This window comes from Adiantum capillus-veneris, chromosome 27, assembly GCF_014529385.1.
Source record: "Adiantum capillus-veneris isolate H3 chromosome 27, ASM1452938v2, whole genome shotgun sequence".
In the NCBI taxonomy this organism is placed as follows: Eukaryota; Viridiplantae; Streptophyta; class Polypodiopsida; order Polypodiales; family Pteridaceae; genus Adiantum; species Adiantum capillus-veneris.
The window spans coordinates 49,008,836-49,022,446 of NC_140957.1; the positions used below are offsets into that span (position 1 = coordinate 49,008,836).

Genomic DNA, 13,611 nt, shown 5'->3' on the forward strand with positions numbered 1-13,611 from the left:
AAGGAAATGTGTTTCAGAATTAAAGGTCTGTTGAAAAAGTTTGAAGCATGGAGCATCAGACATATTGAACGTGCTCTAAATGGAGAGGCACATGAAGCAGCTCAAGGCATGATTGGGGAGCTATTCGTGTTGAGGACCAATTTACCTCTTTATCATGGCCGGGAAAGTTTGGCTCAAGAAGAGGAGTTTTTGCTAACAGGAATCATTCCAAAGGAGATTCAGAAGTCTAAGAAGTATGGCTTTGTGCGTAGAGCATACAGGTACAAATTGATTGGTGATGTCTTATACATGAAAGGGGCTGATCTCGTGTTGAGACGTGTAGGCTTGGCGGGAGGAGCTTTATAGAGTGTTGGAAGAGAATCATGAAGGCGCATGTGGTGGCCATTTTGCTCTAAAGATCACCTTGCATAAGATTTTGCAAGAGGGTTATGTATGGCCTAGTTTGCACAAGGATGTTCACCATTGGTGTAGGTCTTGCAATAGGTGTCAAGCATTTGGGAAGAGAGTGTTGAAGACAGAGCTACGAAAAACCATTATGGCGTTTGATGTGTTTGAAAAGTGGGGGATTGATGCAATAGGCCCGTTACCTATCACAAGCAGGGGCAAAAGCTATATCTTGACGGCAGTGGACTATCTCTTTAGATGGGCAGAGGCTATAGCAGTAAAACCAATCACTGCAAAGGATGTGGCAAAATTTGTGTATGATGAAATATGTTGCAATTTTGGGGTGCCATTAGTGCTACTTTCAGATAAGGGGCCAGGATTTAGAGCTAAACTGCTAGACTTCTTATGCACAAAGATGAAGATTAGGCACCAGCATACCACTCCTTATTACCCGCAGTGTAATGGCTTAAATGAAAGATTCAATGGTGAGTTGGTACAAATTCTTTCTAAAGTGACAGAGCACCAAGGAAAGAATTGGGATTTGGAATTGCCTAGTGCATTATGGGCTTACCGTACTTCGGTGAAGACAGGTACAGGGTTTACTCCATTTCATTTGGTGTATGGAAAGGAAGCACTATTGCCTGTGGAGGTAGAGTTGCCTGCGGTCAAGATGTTAGAGAAGTTGCTTGGGTCGCCTAGTGATGCATTCAAAGAGAGGCTCTTACAGCTACAAGAGGTCCAGTTGGATAGGATGAGCGCATTGGAGCATTATGGGCAGATGCAAGATAAGGCTTTGGCAAAGATAAATGAAAAGGTTAAAAGTAAGGGTATCAAGAAACATGACTTGGTTTTGCGCTACAATAGTAAGCTGGACAACACCTTCCAAAAGAAGTTTCAAATTAAGTGGGAAGGCCCTTTCAAGGTAGTGGAGTGTTTTCCAAATGGCACATATCAGCTGGCTAACCTGGATGGTGTTCTACATAAGTCAAGGGTAAATGGGTTGCGTCTTAAATTGTATCATGCTAGATTGATGATGGTGGAGCAAGATGAGCTGTCTGTGGATCAAGCAGTGTTGGTGAGGGATGAGGAGACCTGTGATGCGGCGAGTCTCATATCTCTCTTTGCTGCTGCTGATCATGAATGATCTAGCAGGCTAGGGGATGGGCAAATTATGTCAGGAGTTTTTTGGAGCAAGGGATTGCGCATATGTACATATACATGCATGGTGCATCAAATAAAGGATTGCCCATTTTCCTTAGCCAAGTGGTTATGTGGGGCCCACATGTGTACAGGTAGGACAGGGTGTACATAGTGCATCGATTTTCACTATTACCAGTACCACTGTGTTTTTCTACAATAATGAGGAGTTTATAGCGTGTAAAACTTCTCGAGGAAGCTATCCGCGGGCCGACGACATGAGGTCAGCAGGTGCGTTAGATGGCATCTAGTGGCGTCAGGAGGGCGAACGAGGTCAATATTTGCACGCAGATGAGGACAGACACAACGTGGGTGTTTTCTTGTGAGAGTTACGCAGAAAGGTCATCATTAGGACCAATTTTTGGGGCCACTTCACGTGGTGGCGAGATGCATTATTGAAAAAAAGCTGAGTGCCAGGTGTGCGGATGATGCAAAAAGGTGACAACTATGCACTGCGAGGTCAGTTTTTGGCCTGTTCGGGGTCCGTTTGAGGTCATCCAAAAGGCCAAGGGTGCCCAACTAATAAAGCTAAGTGTGGGAACTGAAAAAACAGAGAGAAGACCAGAAAAAACGTGGAGAAGAGAGGAGGAACAGCCGCAGTTGTGTTTTTGCTCATTTTGGAGCCTGTTTTGGCCGTAAACTGCTCATCCGAGGTCGGATTTGAGCACTTTGACATTGTAGACTGGGGTTTTGGGCCATTCCGGACGCGATGGCGCTGTCCATTTTTCCAAATTCCTCACTCTTTTTCTGCTGTTTTTCTGTGTAAGTTTCTCCTATGAGCGAAGTTTCTGCTCTAGTTTGTGATTGTATCTAGCTTATTTTACCCATATTGTGTGAGCTATTTGCCCCATTGGTGTTGGCCCAAGCTCAATTGTATCTAAACATCAGAAATTCTCCTCTTTTGAGCTGAGTTTTTTTTGTGTGTGTGTGTGTGTGTGTGTGTCTGTGTGGAGTGGGCAAGTGGATAGTCTCTCTCCTCTCACTCCAGAGGTGTGTTCCCTGTCTCGGCCAGGTGTGTTGTCTAAGCCGAGTGGTGCCCCATAGTGTGTGTGTGTATCTTCCCAAGAGTGTGTGTCGGGTCGTTATAGAGGCTCTGTGTGTGTTTTCATCCCGCTCACAGCGTCCATTGGGGGAGTAGTCAACATGCAAAAACACCACGTCACCAGTCGGAAGTGTGCCGAGGTAGTGAGCAAGTGCCACTTGAGGTCTGAACGGCATCCTCCTCCCCCCTGACCATTGCGCCCAGGCGTCAACCTCCAAGACATCCTGCAAAACATAGGTTTTGTGAGAAATATGGCAAAACATTAGTTATAACATTAACAAAATCATTTGTGACAATCAAATTTAAGTGAGCATCTATACCTCTTGTCTACGATCCTCCTCATCAGCATCCGGGTGCAAGTAAAGATCCACAATTGAATTCCCCTTTGGATCAAGCAAAACAGGTGTTGTAGCAGGTGATGGTGAATCCACTCTTGTGCGTTTAGCCAAACACATGGCTTGCATGGCCACAAACTCCTCCTCAGAGACCTTGGCCTGCTTGGCCGTTGCCACCTCGGCTTGTGCGATCGCCACTGTGTCCGCCACAGTATTCCCCATGGGCAGTAGGAGATCACCGTCATGGGAAGTGGTGGTATCAACCTCAAACTTGCCATGGGCATCGAGGATGGCGAAAAACTCATCCATGTGAAGCTCAAAGGATTTCTCCAGATCATGTGAAAACACAAACTCTTTCCCACCCACCACAATGGAGGAGAAACGGGTAATCTCTACCTCAAGGATGGCATCCCGAGTGCTAATTCCTTCTAGCGGCCCCGAGGACAAACCGACAAATGGAGAGGCATCCAAGAGGCCTTGAATCCCTATAGGGTAGGTCAAGGCAAGCGTCCTCTCCTATGCGGCGGATGTGTCAATGGGCGGGGGCTTGGGGTCCTTCACATCAGCCAGGACCCCGCCGATCTGCAAGTGTGGTATCGCTACGTCAGGGCCTGCTGGACACTCATGAAGGAGGAAGATAATTATGGCTTGGACAGAGAGAAAAGTGTTTCCGATCTTTCCCTTACGCATTGCTCGCACATCATCATCTTCAAGCCGCACATATTGTCTGGCGGGTTGTGCTATGGTGGCAAAGCGTGCAAGCCACTAATGAAATGGCTTGTCCCCTTTGTAGATGTGGTGCAGAAGGCCCTCAGGGACCCATTGCCCTTTCCGGTTTGGTAACTCAACAATGAATCTCCCCATGCACGTGGAAATGTATGAAGTGATGTGCTCAAGAGATTGAGAGTGGAGGGTCAAGGTGGTTTCCAAATCGGGTTGGGTTGTTAAAAATGCATGAAGCTCAGGGCGATTTGCATGCCCAGCCTCACTAAGGAATGCATCTAAATCACTAGTTGCAGCTATGCTTTCTCTTTGCGTAACTGGGTATCCTAGGTCTCTCTGCAATGCTGGGATGAAAATGGTAAAATGAGGAGGTGATCCCCCTTTTATAGACATATTCCATCTCGAAAAAAGTAAAAAACATGCGTTTTAAAAATAAAATTACACAACACCTTAAAACTCAAGTACAACACCCTAAAAATTTTCAAAATCTTTAATAAAATATCCAGTATATAAAAGAGTAAAGTTACAAGCCAATTCACTTAGACAAGATGACATCGTTTGTAGCCCAATCTTTGTAAACAAGCATAGTGGCCTCCATCCGCCTTCCACCTTCCAATCTACACAACCAAGAAATGGGCAATCAAGATACAAATACCCAGAAAAATTAAGAAAAGGTAGCTATTCAAGCACAAAGCAGACCTTGCGTTGTTCTAGTTTGAAACTTGCATTGTCGGCATCCTCGAATCCCATTATGACAAAATGTTCCCGAAGATTGGCAAGAGTCCAATGCGGGTTCACTGCAACCACCTCCACCTCATTATTGGGCATGCGGACACAAATTTCAAAGGATTGAACCTCTTCAACCGTCAGCTGCAAGGGTATCCATTTGCCACATTTGTGCATCCACCTTTCGTAGCTAAACCGTGTATACAAGGTGCACCTTGCCTTCAAATATCGAAGTCAAAGCTGTGTGGGGGACACATTGCACTTGTAAAGGTCACCATCATGCAAACCGTCAACATAGCACCAATTGACACTTAGAATAGTGTCCATTGCATCTACGTCAACTTCTTTGCAAACAAACATTGTTGGTGTTTCCACAATCGGCAGAGAGCGGAATGCATGCACAAACAAATGGACGGGACAATGCCAACTGAGACCCATCAATCTGGTTGCCTTACTAAACTTTAGGGACCCTTCAAAATCTTGCAGCACCTAGCACTTGAAAGAAATCAAGGCCCAATGGTCTGGAGTTGGCCATTCTGCACTCTGCAATGAGGGTGTCTCCACGGCTTCTAACCTACCATAGCCTTGGCTTGACTTCGGTACCACGTACTTGTGGGAGTACATGAATATTCGCTGCTCGGTAAGTTTTTTCGACAAGACATTAGGGAACATAAGCTCCCCAATGTGAGCATGCACAACCATGAACGTGCCTGAGAGGCACTAAAGCGGCTGCTCCTCAACTAAGCTGGATGGAAAAACATCTTTACAAATACCCTTAGTCAAACAAAACGATCGCATGCACGTTAAACATGATATATGCATGGGATAGCTAAACCATGAGGACTTACAATGAGGTGCAAATTGAGTTGAAACTCTCTGCACGCGGATCTTAGCTGCACTGTACACATGTTGCACGATGGCCACCATTCCGGACTTGGTTTCTTTGAATGCCAATAGTCTTCCCTTCCAATGGCGTTCCAATATGCCTCGACATCATACGCAATGAGGTCCAGCGCTGGACGGTTGCATGTAGACCCATGAACCCTTCTTGAATACCTGTGGGATCCATCCCTCCTCTGAATTTTTTGTGTTGTACAACACAATCTTCTGTATCTCTGGTTTGGGCCGTCTATGCGTGTTAGCGGTGGACATGCTTGGGAAGTTGGACTTAGAAAGGGATTGGGAATGGGTGGGAGGAAGGTGAGGGAGAGAAGTGGGCAAGGCTGTGGGCTATTGTGTGTGGGTACTGTGGAGAGAGAATGAGGAGCTGAGGGGAGGGTGAGGTGAGCTGCCTATGGTGGGTTTGACGGTAGAGATAGAGAAAGAGGGGAGGACTGAGAGATAGAGAGGATAGTGGTGAGCTGTGGGCTATGGGGTGTGGGACTGTAGAGGGTTGATGGAGGTGTGAGAGAAGGGGGAGCTATGGAGAGAGGAAGAGAGTGGTGGAAAGCTTTTGGCTATGGCGGCCTTGACTGTAGAGAGAGAATGGGAGAAGGGAGAAGAGGGAGAGTGTGGGAGAGAAAAGTAGTGATAGAGGGAGAGAAAAGTGGATTTTGAAGGGGGGGAATTTGACTTTTTGAAGTTGGTATATGTTTTGGAGGAAAATGAGTCAATTTTGACACTTTTTAAAAAAAATTCAATTTTTAGGGTTTTCAAGCCTGCGCATTTTTTCTTTTGGGGGGGTCCCACCCTCTTTTATGACACCTCTTTCACCCTTTTTACCCCCCCCCCCCCCCCCCCCGGTAGCCTCCCTCCCCCCACTCTGTAAGAACCAAGCATTGAAGAGGGAGACAATTAGGCTGCACCCCTACCATTCCTCCCCCTCTAGGTGATATCCCAAGAGCCCTCTCATTGGTTCTCCCTTAAGCCTTCACTAATCAAAAAGGTCCAAGGAGAGTCCATATTTTTCCTAATGCAATCAAAGGCAAAACACCTTTAGGATTAATCAAGTGCACGTGCATCGATGAAATGGGCGATCTTGATGATGACTCTCATGGAAGAAAGAGTGTAAGAAGAATAACCAGCACCAACGACAACATGTAGATACACAATTGCAGGCTAGCAAACAGGCATAGGTAACGGATGGCGGACTGTTCCGAAAAATATTGCAGCGATCGCAGGAGAGCATTGCCCATGGCCGCCTCTGTAGGTAGTCGCACGAGGAGATGGATAAATGAAATGAAATGTTATATTAATAGTTAACACCATATTATTAAATTTACAAATTTTTTAATTCCCACTCTCAAAATGGTCATAAGATTTGACCACATGGCCAAATCTTAGCCAAAGTTTTGGGAGCATGGCTTGAAAGAGCTCTTCAAGTACTACCTTGTAGAAGAATGTGGCTTTAAAAAATAGTTTGAGATTTGTCCATATGGCCAAATCTTTAAGGAATTGGTGATTTTCAAATTGGCTCTAAAGTCTCAAACTCTTTAATATGATGTTAGTCTACAACAAGCTAAAATTGCATATGAATCAAACTCATACAATCCGTGTGAATCGGATCCAATACCTGGGTATAAATTAAGAAAGAAAAGTAAAAAGATAAAATTCATCACAACATTGTTAATGTCCTGACGGCGTTAGAGAAAATATTGCAGCGCTCGCTACGGAGATTCCTCAATGTCCACCTCTGTAAGCAATATGGAGAGAGAGAGAGAGAGAGAGAGAGAGAGAGAGAGAGAGAGAGAGAGAGAGAGAGAGAGAGAGAAGATTGGCAGCTTCGATGTAGTGCATGTGGCGGCTGGATGGTTGTGTGTGTGGACCAAACGAGGGGTAGAGAGAAAACATATACATGCGCAACCTATGGTCATCTCTGGTCAAGATACGACTGTGGCTTTTATGATGCTCCACATGCAAGTGTGTGTGTGCTATGTGTTTGAGCCGCCTAAGAAGGTTGGTGGACAAAGGTAGCGGTGTAGACGAGTTATAGTGACTCTGCATGGCAAGTTGGGTGTAGCTTGAGCATTGGAGCTGAAAAGAGACTAGGTGGTTGGTTGCAGCCATCAGGGCCGCGCGACACAAAGCTAGTGGTGGAGGAAGTTGCGTTACCAGACAAGACTGAGACATGAGGGAATGGGGGAGAGAGAGAGAGAGAGAGAGAGAGAGAGAGAGAGAGAGAGAGAGAGAGAGAGAGAGGAGAAATTCGTTGGGCTTGATGTGCATGCGCCCGTTAGATTGCGTGGTCATCGTTAGTTAAGCCAAGATTCTGTCGGTGTCACGGACACTTTCGATCTAGTGGAAAGTTGTATCGCAATTAATGTCCAAGGTGGTGCTGGCGGACCATGACGAGGTGATGTTTTGCAATGGATGAGTGGACTAGTCAGCGCTGTTATGAGCTTAGACCTAGCTACAACAAACGTTTTTTTCCCTTAGAGCTCATCCCCACGGTAGGCTCCAAATCGCGTGAGACTAAGCCATAGGTTGTTGCCCTCAACAATTTGCTCTCTCGAACATCTACATCACAAGGTTTGCTTGGGTGTGCTTGCTACAACGCAGGAAGAAATAAGAAAGAGATATGTACGCATGTTTAGACATCGTCATCTTGTTTAGATTTGCACTCAAGCTCCTTGTGCACATCTTTGATTCACCTTATGACATTAAAACATCCAATTCTTCTTCTAATTCTAAACTAGCTTAAAAGAGCGTTTTACAACTCCTTCTCCATCATCGTTTTGCGGCCACTTTCTCCTATCTAGTCCCTTCTAAACACTTGTTATGCGTAGTTAGAATTTTACATCAATCATCTCAGATCTACTATACACCTAAATCAATATGCAATGTCGATGATTCTCAGATATACCAATCATGCTCTACAATGTACACTAATTATATAGCCATACAATCTTTCTTTATCGTTTAGGAGTAAAATTACCATACAAAAAGAAAAAGGAACTTAGCTCAATCCCTTGGAACTCTCCATAGATGTACTTGTATCTTTTGGAACATAAATTTGAGCTCTGATACCACTGTACAAACGGATGCATGGAAAGCCCTACATTGAATACCAAAATAACACGCTACAAGCCATAAACGAACGAGTATGCATACCTGACGAATCGCACAACGCATAGTCCAAGTTGTATGCGAAGAGAGAGAGAGAGAGAGAGAGAGAGAGAGAGAGAGAGAGAGAGAGAGAGCATGCGCACTTCCTAGAGTGGAGGGCTATGCTGACACGGCAAGAGAGAAGAGAGGAGAGGAGAGAATATTAGACATGAGCACTGGGTGCAATCTCCCCCCGTGCAAGAGTGACAATTTCCCTCTTGCACGTATTCGATTTATAGATTTTTTGAATGGTCAAAGTGAGTACAAAAACTGGCCGGCCAGACATAAATGGCCAAAGCTCATAAAGAGCACTTGAATAATCAGATATACATAAGATATAATACTCTTTAGTATAATCCTTAGCCTTTTCCACCTGTCAACTACATAAAATATCAATTCCATTACAAAACATGATGAAATAATCATGAAAAAAATTCATACACATTTGGTAAGTCCATACATTCACTCACATACGAAAAAGCAACATTGAGAGGGTAGCTACTCATAAGAACGAGAGAACGAGAGAGAGAGAGAGAGAGAGAGAGAGAGATGATGGCTATGGAGTTTAGAGATTTTCACCGTGCTTTAGGATTGATTAGAGACTGTTGAAAGGGTTCTTGCTTTGCTGCAAGAGAGCGGTGATGAGAACTACGTAGAGATTTTCACCACGAAAGCCGTCGGAGAGTGCGTACACCGTAAAAAGAGAGAGGAGATAGTAAGCAAGTATAGAAAGAGTATTCTCCTTCTTCTTCTTCTTCTTCCCGTGAACGAGAGAAAAAAGCTTATGGAGATGGTTATGAAGAGCTTGCACCACTCCATATAATAGGTATGTATTGCCTTGCGGTAGTAGATGCAACTGATGGCACTGAAAATTGAGGCCTCTATGTATATTTATAGTTGCTCTGCCAGGCCGGCTTGCTCCCCAAGTAGAAACGGGGTGCCCTCTTCTTCACCAAGAATAGCTGCTAGCTTTTAGGAAAAGACTCCAGTCTTTTCTAAAAACATGACACAGCTTTTGATAGTCAACTATTATCCCTTACCCTTAGCTTTTTGTAGTAAAGATTGATTAATTGGACAGAATCAAGGTAACTAATGAAACTGTAACTAGACTATGTCACACCATGATGTCCTGACATAATTATGACTTTTTCGTACTGCCTAGCGTATTTACGGTACCGTTTTTAATAAAAATAATTTTCGTAACAATTTTGTTTAATCCCGTTTTATCTTTGAGTGGCCATTTTTAGACTCGACAGAGACTAAAAATTATATTTTTACGTTTAGTTCACCTTAAAAAGCAGGTTGCTTTGCAAAAACGCCGAAAAGCAAAAAATAGCGTAAAAAGAAAAAAAATAAAATTTTCTAAAACTTGAACGACGGGTTCTTCTCGTCCACTAAAATAAGAAAGTGGATTCGATTTTCTCTAAAAAACATTAAAAATCATAAAAAGCTAAAAATAACGTGAAAAACGTTCGAAAGGCAGTTTTTATAAAATTGAATCATAGCTTTCCTGGGACTTGTAGATTAAGGATCCGACCTCGTTTTTTTTGTGAAAAAGCACCGAAAAGCATAAGAAACATGAAATAGGAAAAAAAAAAAGACAAGTTTTTTCAAAATTGAACCAAGTGTCCATTTGACCTACTGAAATATGAAAACGACCTTGCTTTTCACTTTAGAACCTTACAACACTACCAAACAAGCATTCTAAACCAAAATTTGATGAAATGGATATAATTGAAATCTATTTTTTTATTTTTAAAAGAGACCCAAAATTTGGGGATCTTACAAGCATGAACCATTGGATGTGTGTGTGTGTGCACGTCGAAAGCACAATCAGATATCAATGATACAAAGCGACAATTTGCTCCAAAAGACGAGGCCCTTTATACGACGAAGCAAGAGAATTGTTGTCATGTGTGTGTTTTGTAAACACACCTCTTGTGAGGCTGAAGATGCCACCATGCTTGCTCTCTCGTCGAGAGATTGTGAGTGCCCTGAGAGGCAAGAAAACTCTCTCTTTTCTTCTCTGCCTTATGGAATCAAATGTGTGTGTATGCGTATTGCCCACACACACCCTTGCTTTGTCATCTTGAGTGCTCCCTACTTTTTTCAAGTGTTTCCTTCTGTAGTGCTATAGAATATCCAAAGAGTTTTTTGCGTTAGATTTTAGAAAGAAAAGGGCGTGCGTCAATAGATTTTAATGTTTTCTGTATCTTTGTACACGAGTCTACACAACTTTGTACTAATGCAAAGTTTGAACTTGCGTGAATTTCCTAGGTGTCCAATGCAGAGTCTCGAGTAAGCTTTCACACAAAGCTTTTCCCCCATGCTTTTCCCAAGCTTGTGCACAATCTGCAAAGCTTTGTCTACTTAGAATAATTCGTATTTATTGTGCACTTCACTTAAGGCTGCAAGCCTTAGCTTATTTTGTGGCCCAACTGCAAACATCCGGTTTGAGGCAAAAGCACATGCACCTTTAACCCTAACATAATACTCATACCAATGCATGAGACAAACAGAATTAGCGTCAAATTTTAAGGTACTTCCCAGGATTTACAATTAAAGTACAATTCACATGTACAAGCACTATTCGGTCATAACAATCACAAAAAAATTGTCAAGTGTGCATTGCTCGTAAACTATATTCCAAACATGCATTGCTTATTGTCCAACAAAAATTAAGTTAGAAATTTTCTCCAAACCCGCAACATGACAAGGTTCCTAAGAGCCATCTCTGATTGAGCTTCTTTATACTCAAATAAAAAAGCAGCAGGATTACTGTAAGTTGCCTATAAATTTTGAAAATCACCTCTATAAACCTCGACATTTGAAGAAACTTAGTACGAAAACCTTCGGGTGTACATATAGTGTGCACTATCTCGTTTAGTCACTGTCTCGCCGCTGCTTATTGTCTGCCCCTGCAAAGGGATATTGGCTATATATATATATTTTTTTTCTCACAATTATGACTTTTTTTGTGTCCCAACAGTTCAAGGAGAATTCCTCTACTTCAATTCAATAGTAGTTGTTGCAGAGAGTGTGTGTGTGTGTGTGTGTGTATTTCGCGTGTATGTGTGTGCACGCAAGAGAGAGAGAGAGAGAGAGAGAGAGAGAGAGACTTTTTTTTTTTTGGTGGGGGGGGAGAGAGAGAGAGAGAGAGAGAGAGAGAGAGTGTGTTTTTTTTTTTTTTTTTGGGGGGGGGGGGGGGGAGGACCCCCATTTTTTAAAATTCCTTTTAATCAGAATCTTCAAAAGATGCTCTTTAATCTTAATCTGCGTACACACGTGTCTATAATCAAGCGCGATGGAATGACAAGGTGACCAATTCTACAGAATTAAAACAATTTTACAAGGTTGTTTGGGAACAAACCTCTCTATTGAACATGAAACTAAGAACAAGACTTTTGACCTTAGAAGCATATCTTTATTATAATTAGGTCATAGGGTAAAAGCAGCAAACACAGGTGACATAAATCCTTAGGAACCAGCAGCCTGCATCTTCTCTCTCATGGCGTGTACAAACTCCACCACCTTGTGAGGGGGTGCAATGGATAGAGCCTCTTTTACACATGGCACCTCCCACACTGCCTCTGCCCACTTGGAGAGATGTGGGCACTTGGCAGCTTCCCACACCTTGAACTCCCCCAAAGCCAGCTCATAAGCTTCAAACCAGCAGAGGAAAGGGGCCAAGGCTATGTCAACAAACCCTATGCTCTGCCCTCCAAAAAAAGGGCCTCCACCAAAGACATCTCGAAGTGCTCCATCCAGTGTCTTTAGCACCTCTATGAAGTCTGTCTTGCCTTCTTTTCGCTGCTCTGCATCCGGGCTCCAGATGATTCGAGATCCTGCATCATACATCTGCACCAAACAGAAGCTATCACTACTTGAAAATTCCAAGAGAAGATTATCTCTGTGCAACAAGCTTAAAATGCAAATCCAAGCTCTATATCTAAGTACCTCAACACCATGCAAAGCCAAGCTTTGCACAGATGGCTATGTCATTTTCCTTTGAATTATAGCAAGTGGGACATATAAAAAGAGCAGGAGTGTAACACAATTAAGTGACGGAAGCTCACCTTCTTGTCAATATAGTCAGCCCAGAAGTGGGTGACGGCACGATCATAGGGGTCCTTGGGAAGGAAGGATGCATGAGCAGAGGCAGGCCAAGCTTCGTCGATGTATTTGAGGATGATGAGGGACTCACAAACAGGTTTGCCATTGTGGATGAGCACAGGGATCTTCTTGTGGATGGGGTTGGACTCTAGCAGGAGCTGGCTCTTGTTTTGAAGGTCCTGCTCGAGGTATTCATAGTGGACGCCCTTGGCCTTGAGGGCAATGACGACCCTCAAGCCAAACATGCTGAGCCATGTGTTGAGAACTTGAACTTGGTCTGATGAAGCCATGGTTTGTGAGCGAAAGCAAGTGGCGCAGACGAGGACGTGACTATTGTTGAGAGAATTGCTGGTGACTTGAGTGTGTGTACGTATATATATATGGCCTCCTCTAGCCGACTCTCTTCTGCGCAGAGGAGCTTCTCGAAGCTGCCACAAGACCTGAAATTTCATAAGTATCGCGTGCTTACCTCTAGGATTAACATCATGCCTTGCATCATTGCACATTTTCCTTGTGTGTGTGTGTGTGTGACTAGTCTCCGCCTAGTCTTTTTGTTTGTTACGTGTGTTTTTCAGAGTGTGGGTGTGTGTGTGTGTTAGCCTGCCCACATGCACTGTCACAGCCGGTCGCTACATGCACTTTTTCCACCAACCAGTTTAGGCCTCATTGCGCACATGCTGCAACGGTAGCTCGACGGCGGTTGCTCCACCGGCTTGTCACCGATCGTCAGACATCGCACATGCAAGCCGATTGTGATCGCTCCCGGTCATCGGTCACCAGTCACGAGCTATGCTTTGGACACTGCGTGCAGTAGCATGTAGCTGGGAACTGCCTGCTGAAAATGCAGTTGCAGTCGGCAAAGGAAGCGATTGACTGGCGCATGCAAAACAGTACCCTTACTAAGTTTAGTGTGGCACTGCTTTGGTATCGTCTCAAACGACTACGGGAGAAGACTCACTTTCCAATGGAAGCGGCAGGAGAGCGGCGCACAAATGATACACTACTGTTCAAAAAAAATGGTGGGACCCATAAGAATCTCCACCGGTC

The 13,611-nt window shown here is 43.9% G+C and overlaps 1 protein-coding gene across 1 annotated transcript; it reads right to left on the minus strand.

Annotated features, from left to right (window-relative positions):
- Positions 1-11,758: 11,758 nt before the first annotated feature.
- Positions 11,759-12,974, minus strand: LOC147421921 (putative glutathione S-transferase parC). Its single transcript, XM_086502598.1, has 2 exons — positions 12,528-12,974; positions 11,759-12,309 (listed from the first exon to the last, which is right to left on the minus strand). Exons 1-2 carry the CDS (start codon positions 12,852-12,854, stop codon positions 11,929-11,931), a joined length of 708 nt encoding a protein of 235 aa, XP_086358724.1. The 5' UTR covers positions 12,855-12,974; the 3' UTR covers positions 11,759-11,928.
- Positions 12,975-13,611: the final 637 nt, after the last annotated feature.

Bases quoted from the DNA above. Each gene is read 5' to 3' on its own strand.
- LOC147421921 (XM_086502598.1), bottom strand. From the start codon at position 12,854: ATGGCTTCATCAGACCAAGTTCAAGTTCTCAACACATGGCTCAGCATG. The intron at 12,310-12,527 runs GTGAGCTTCCGT...TGTTTGGTGCAG, and splicing joins CTGACTATATTGACAAGAAG to ATGTATGATGCAGGATCTCG.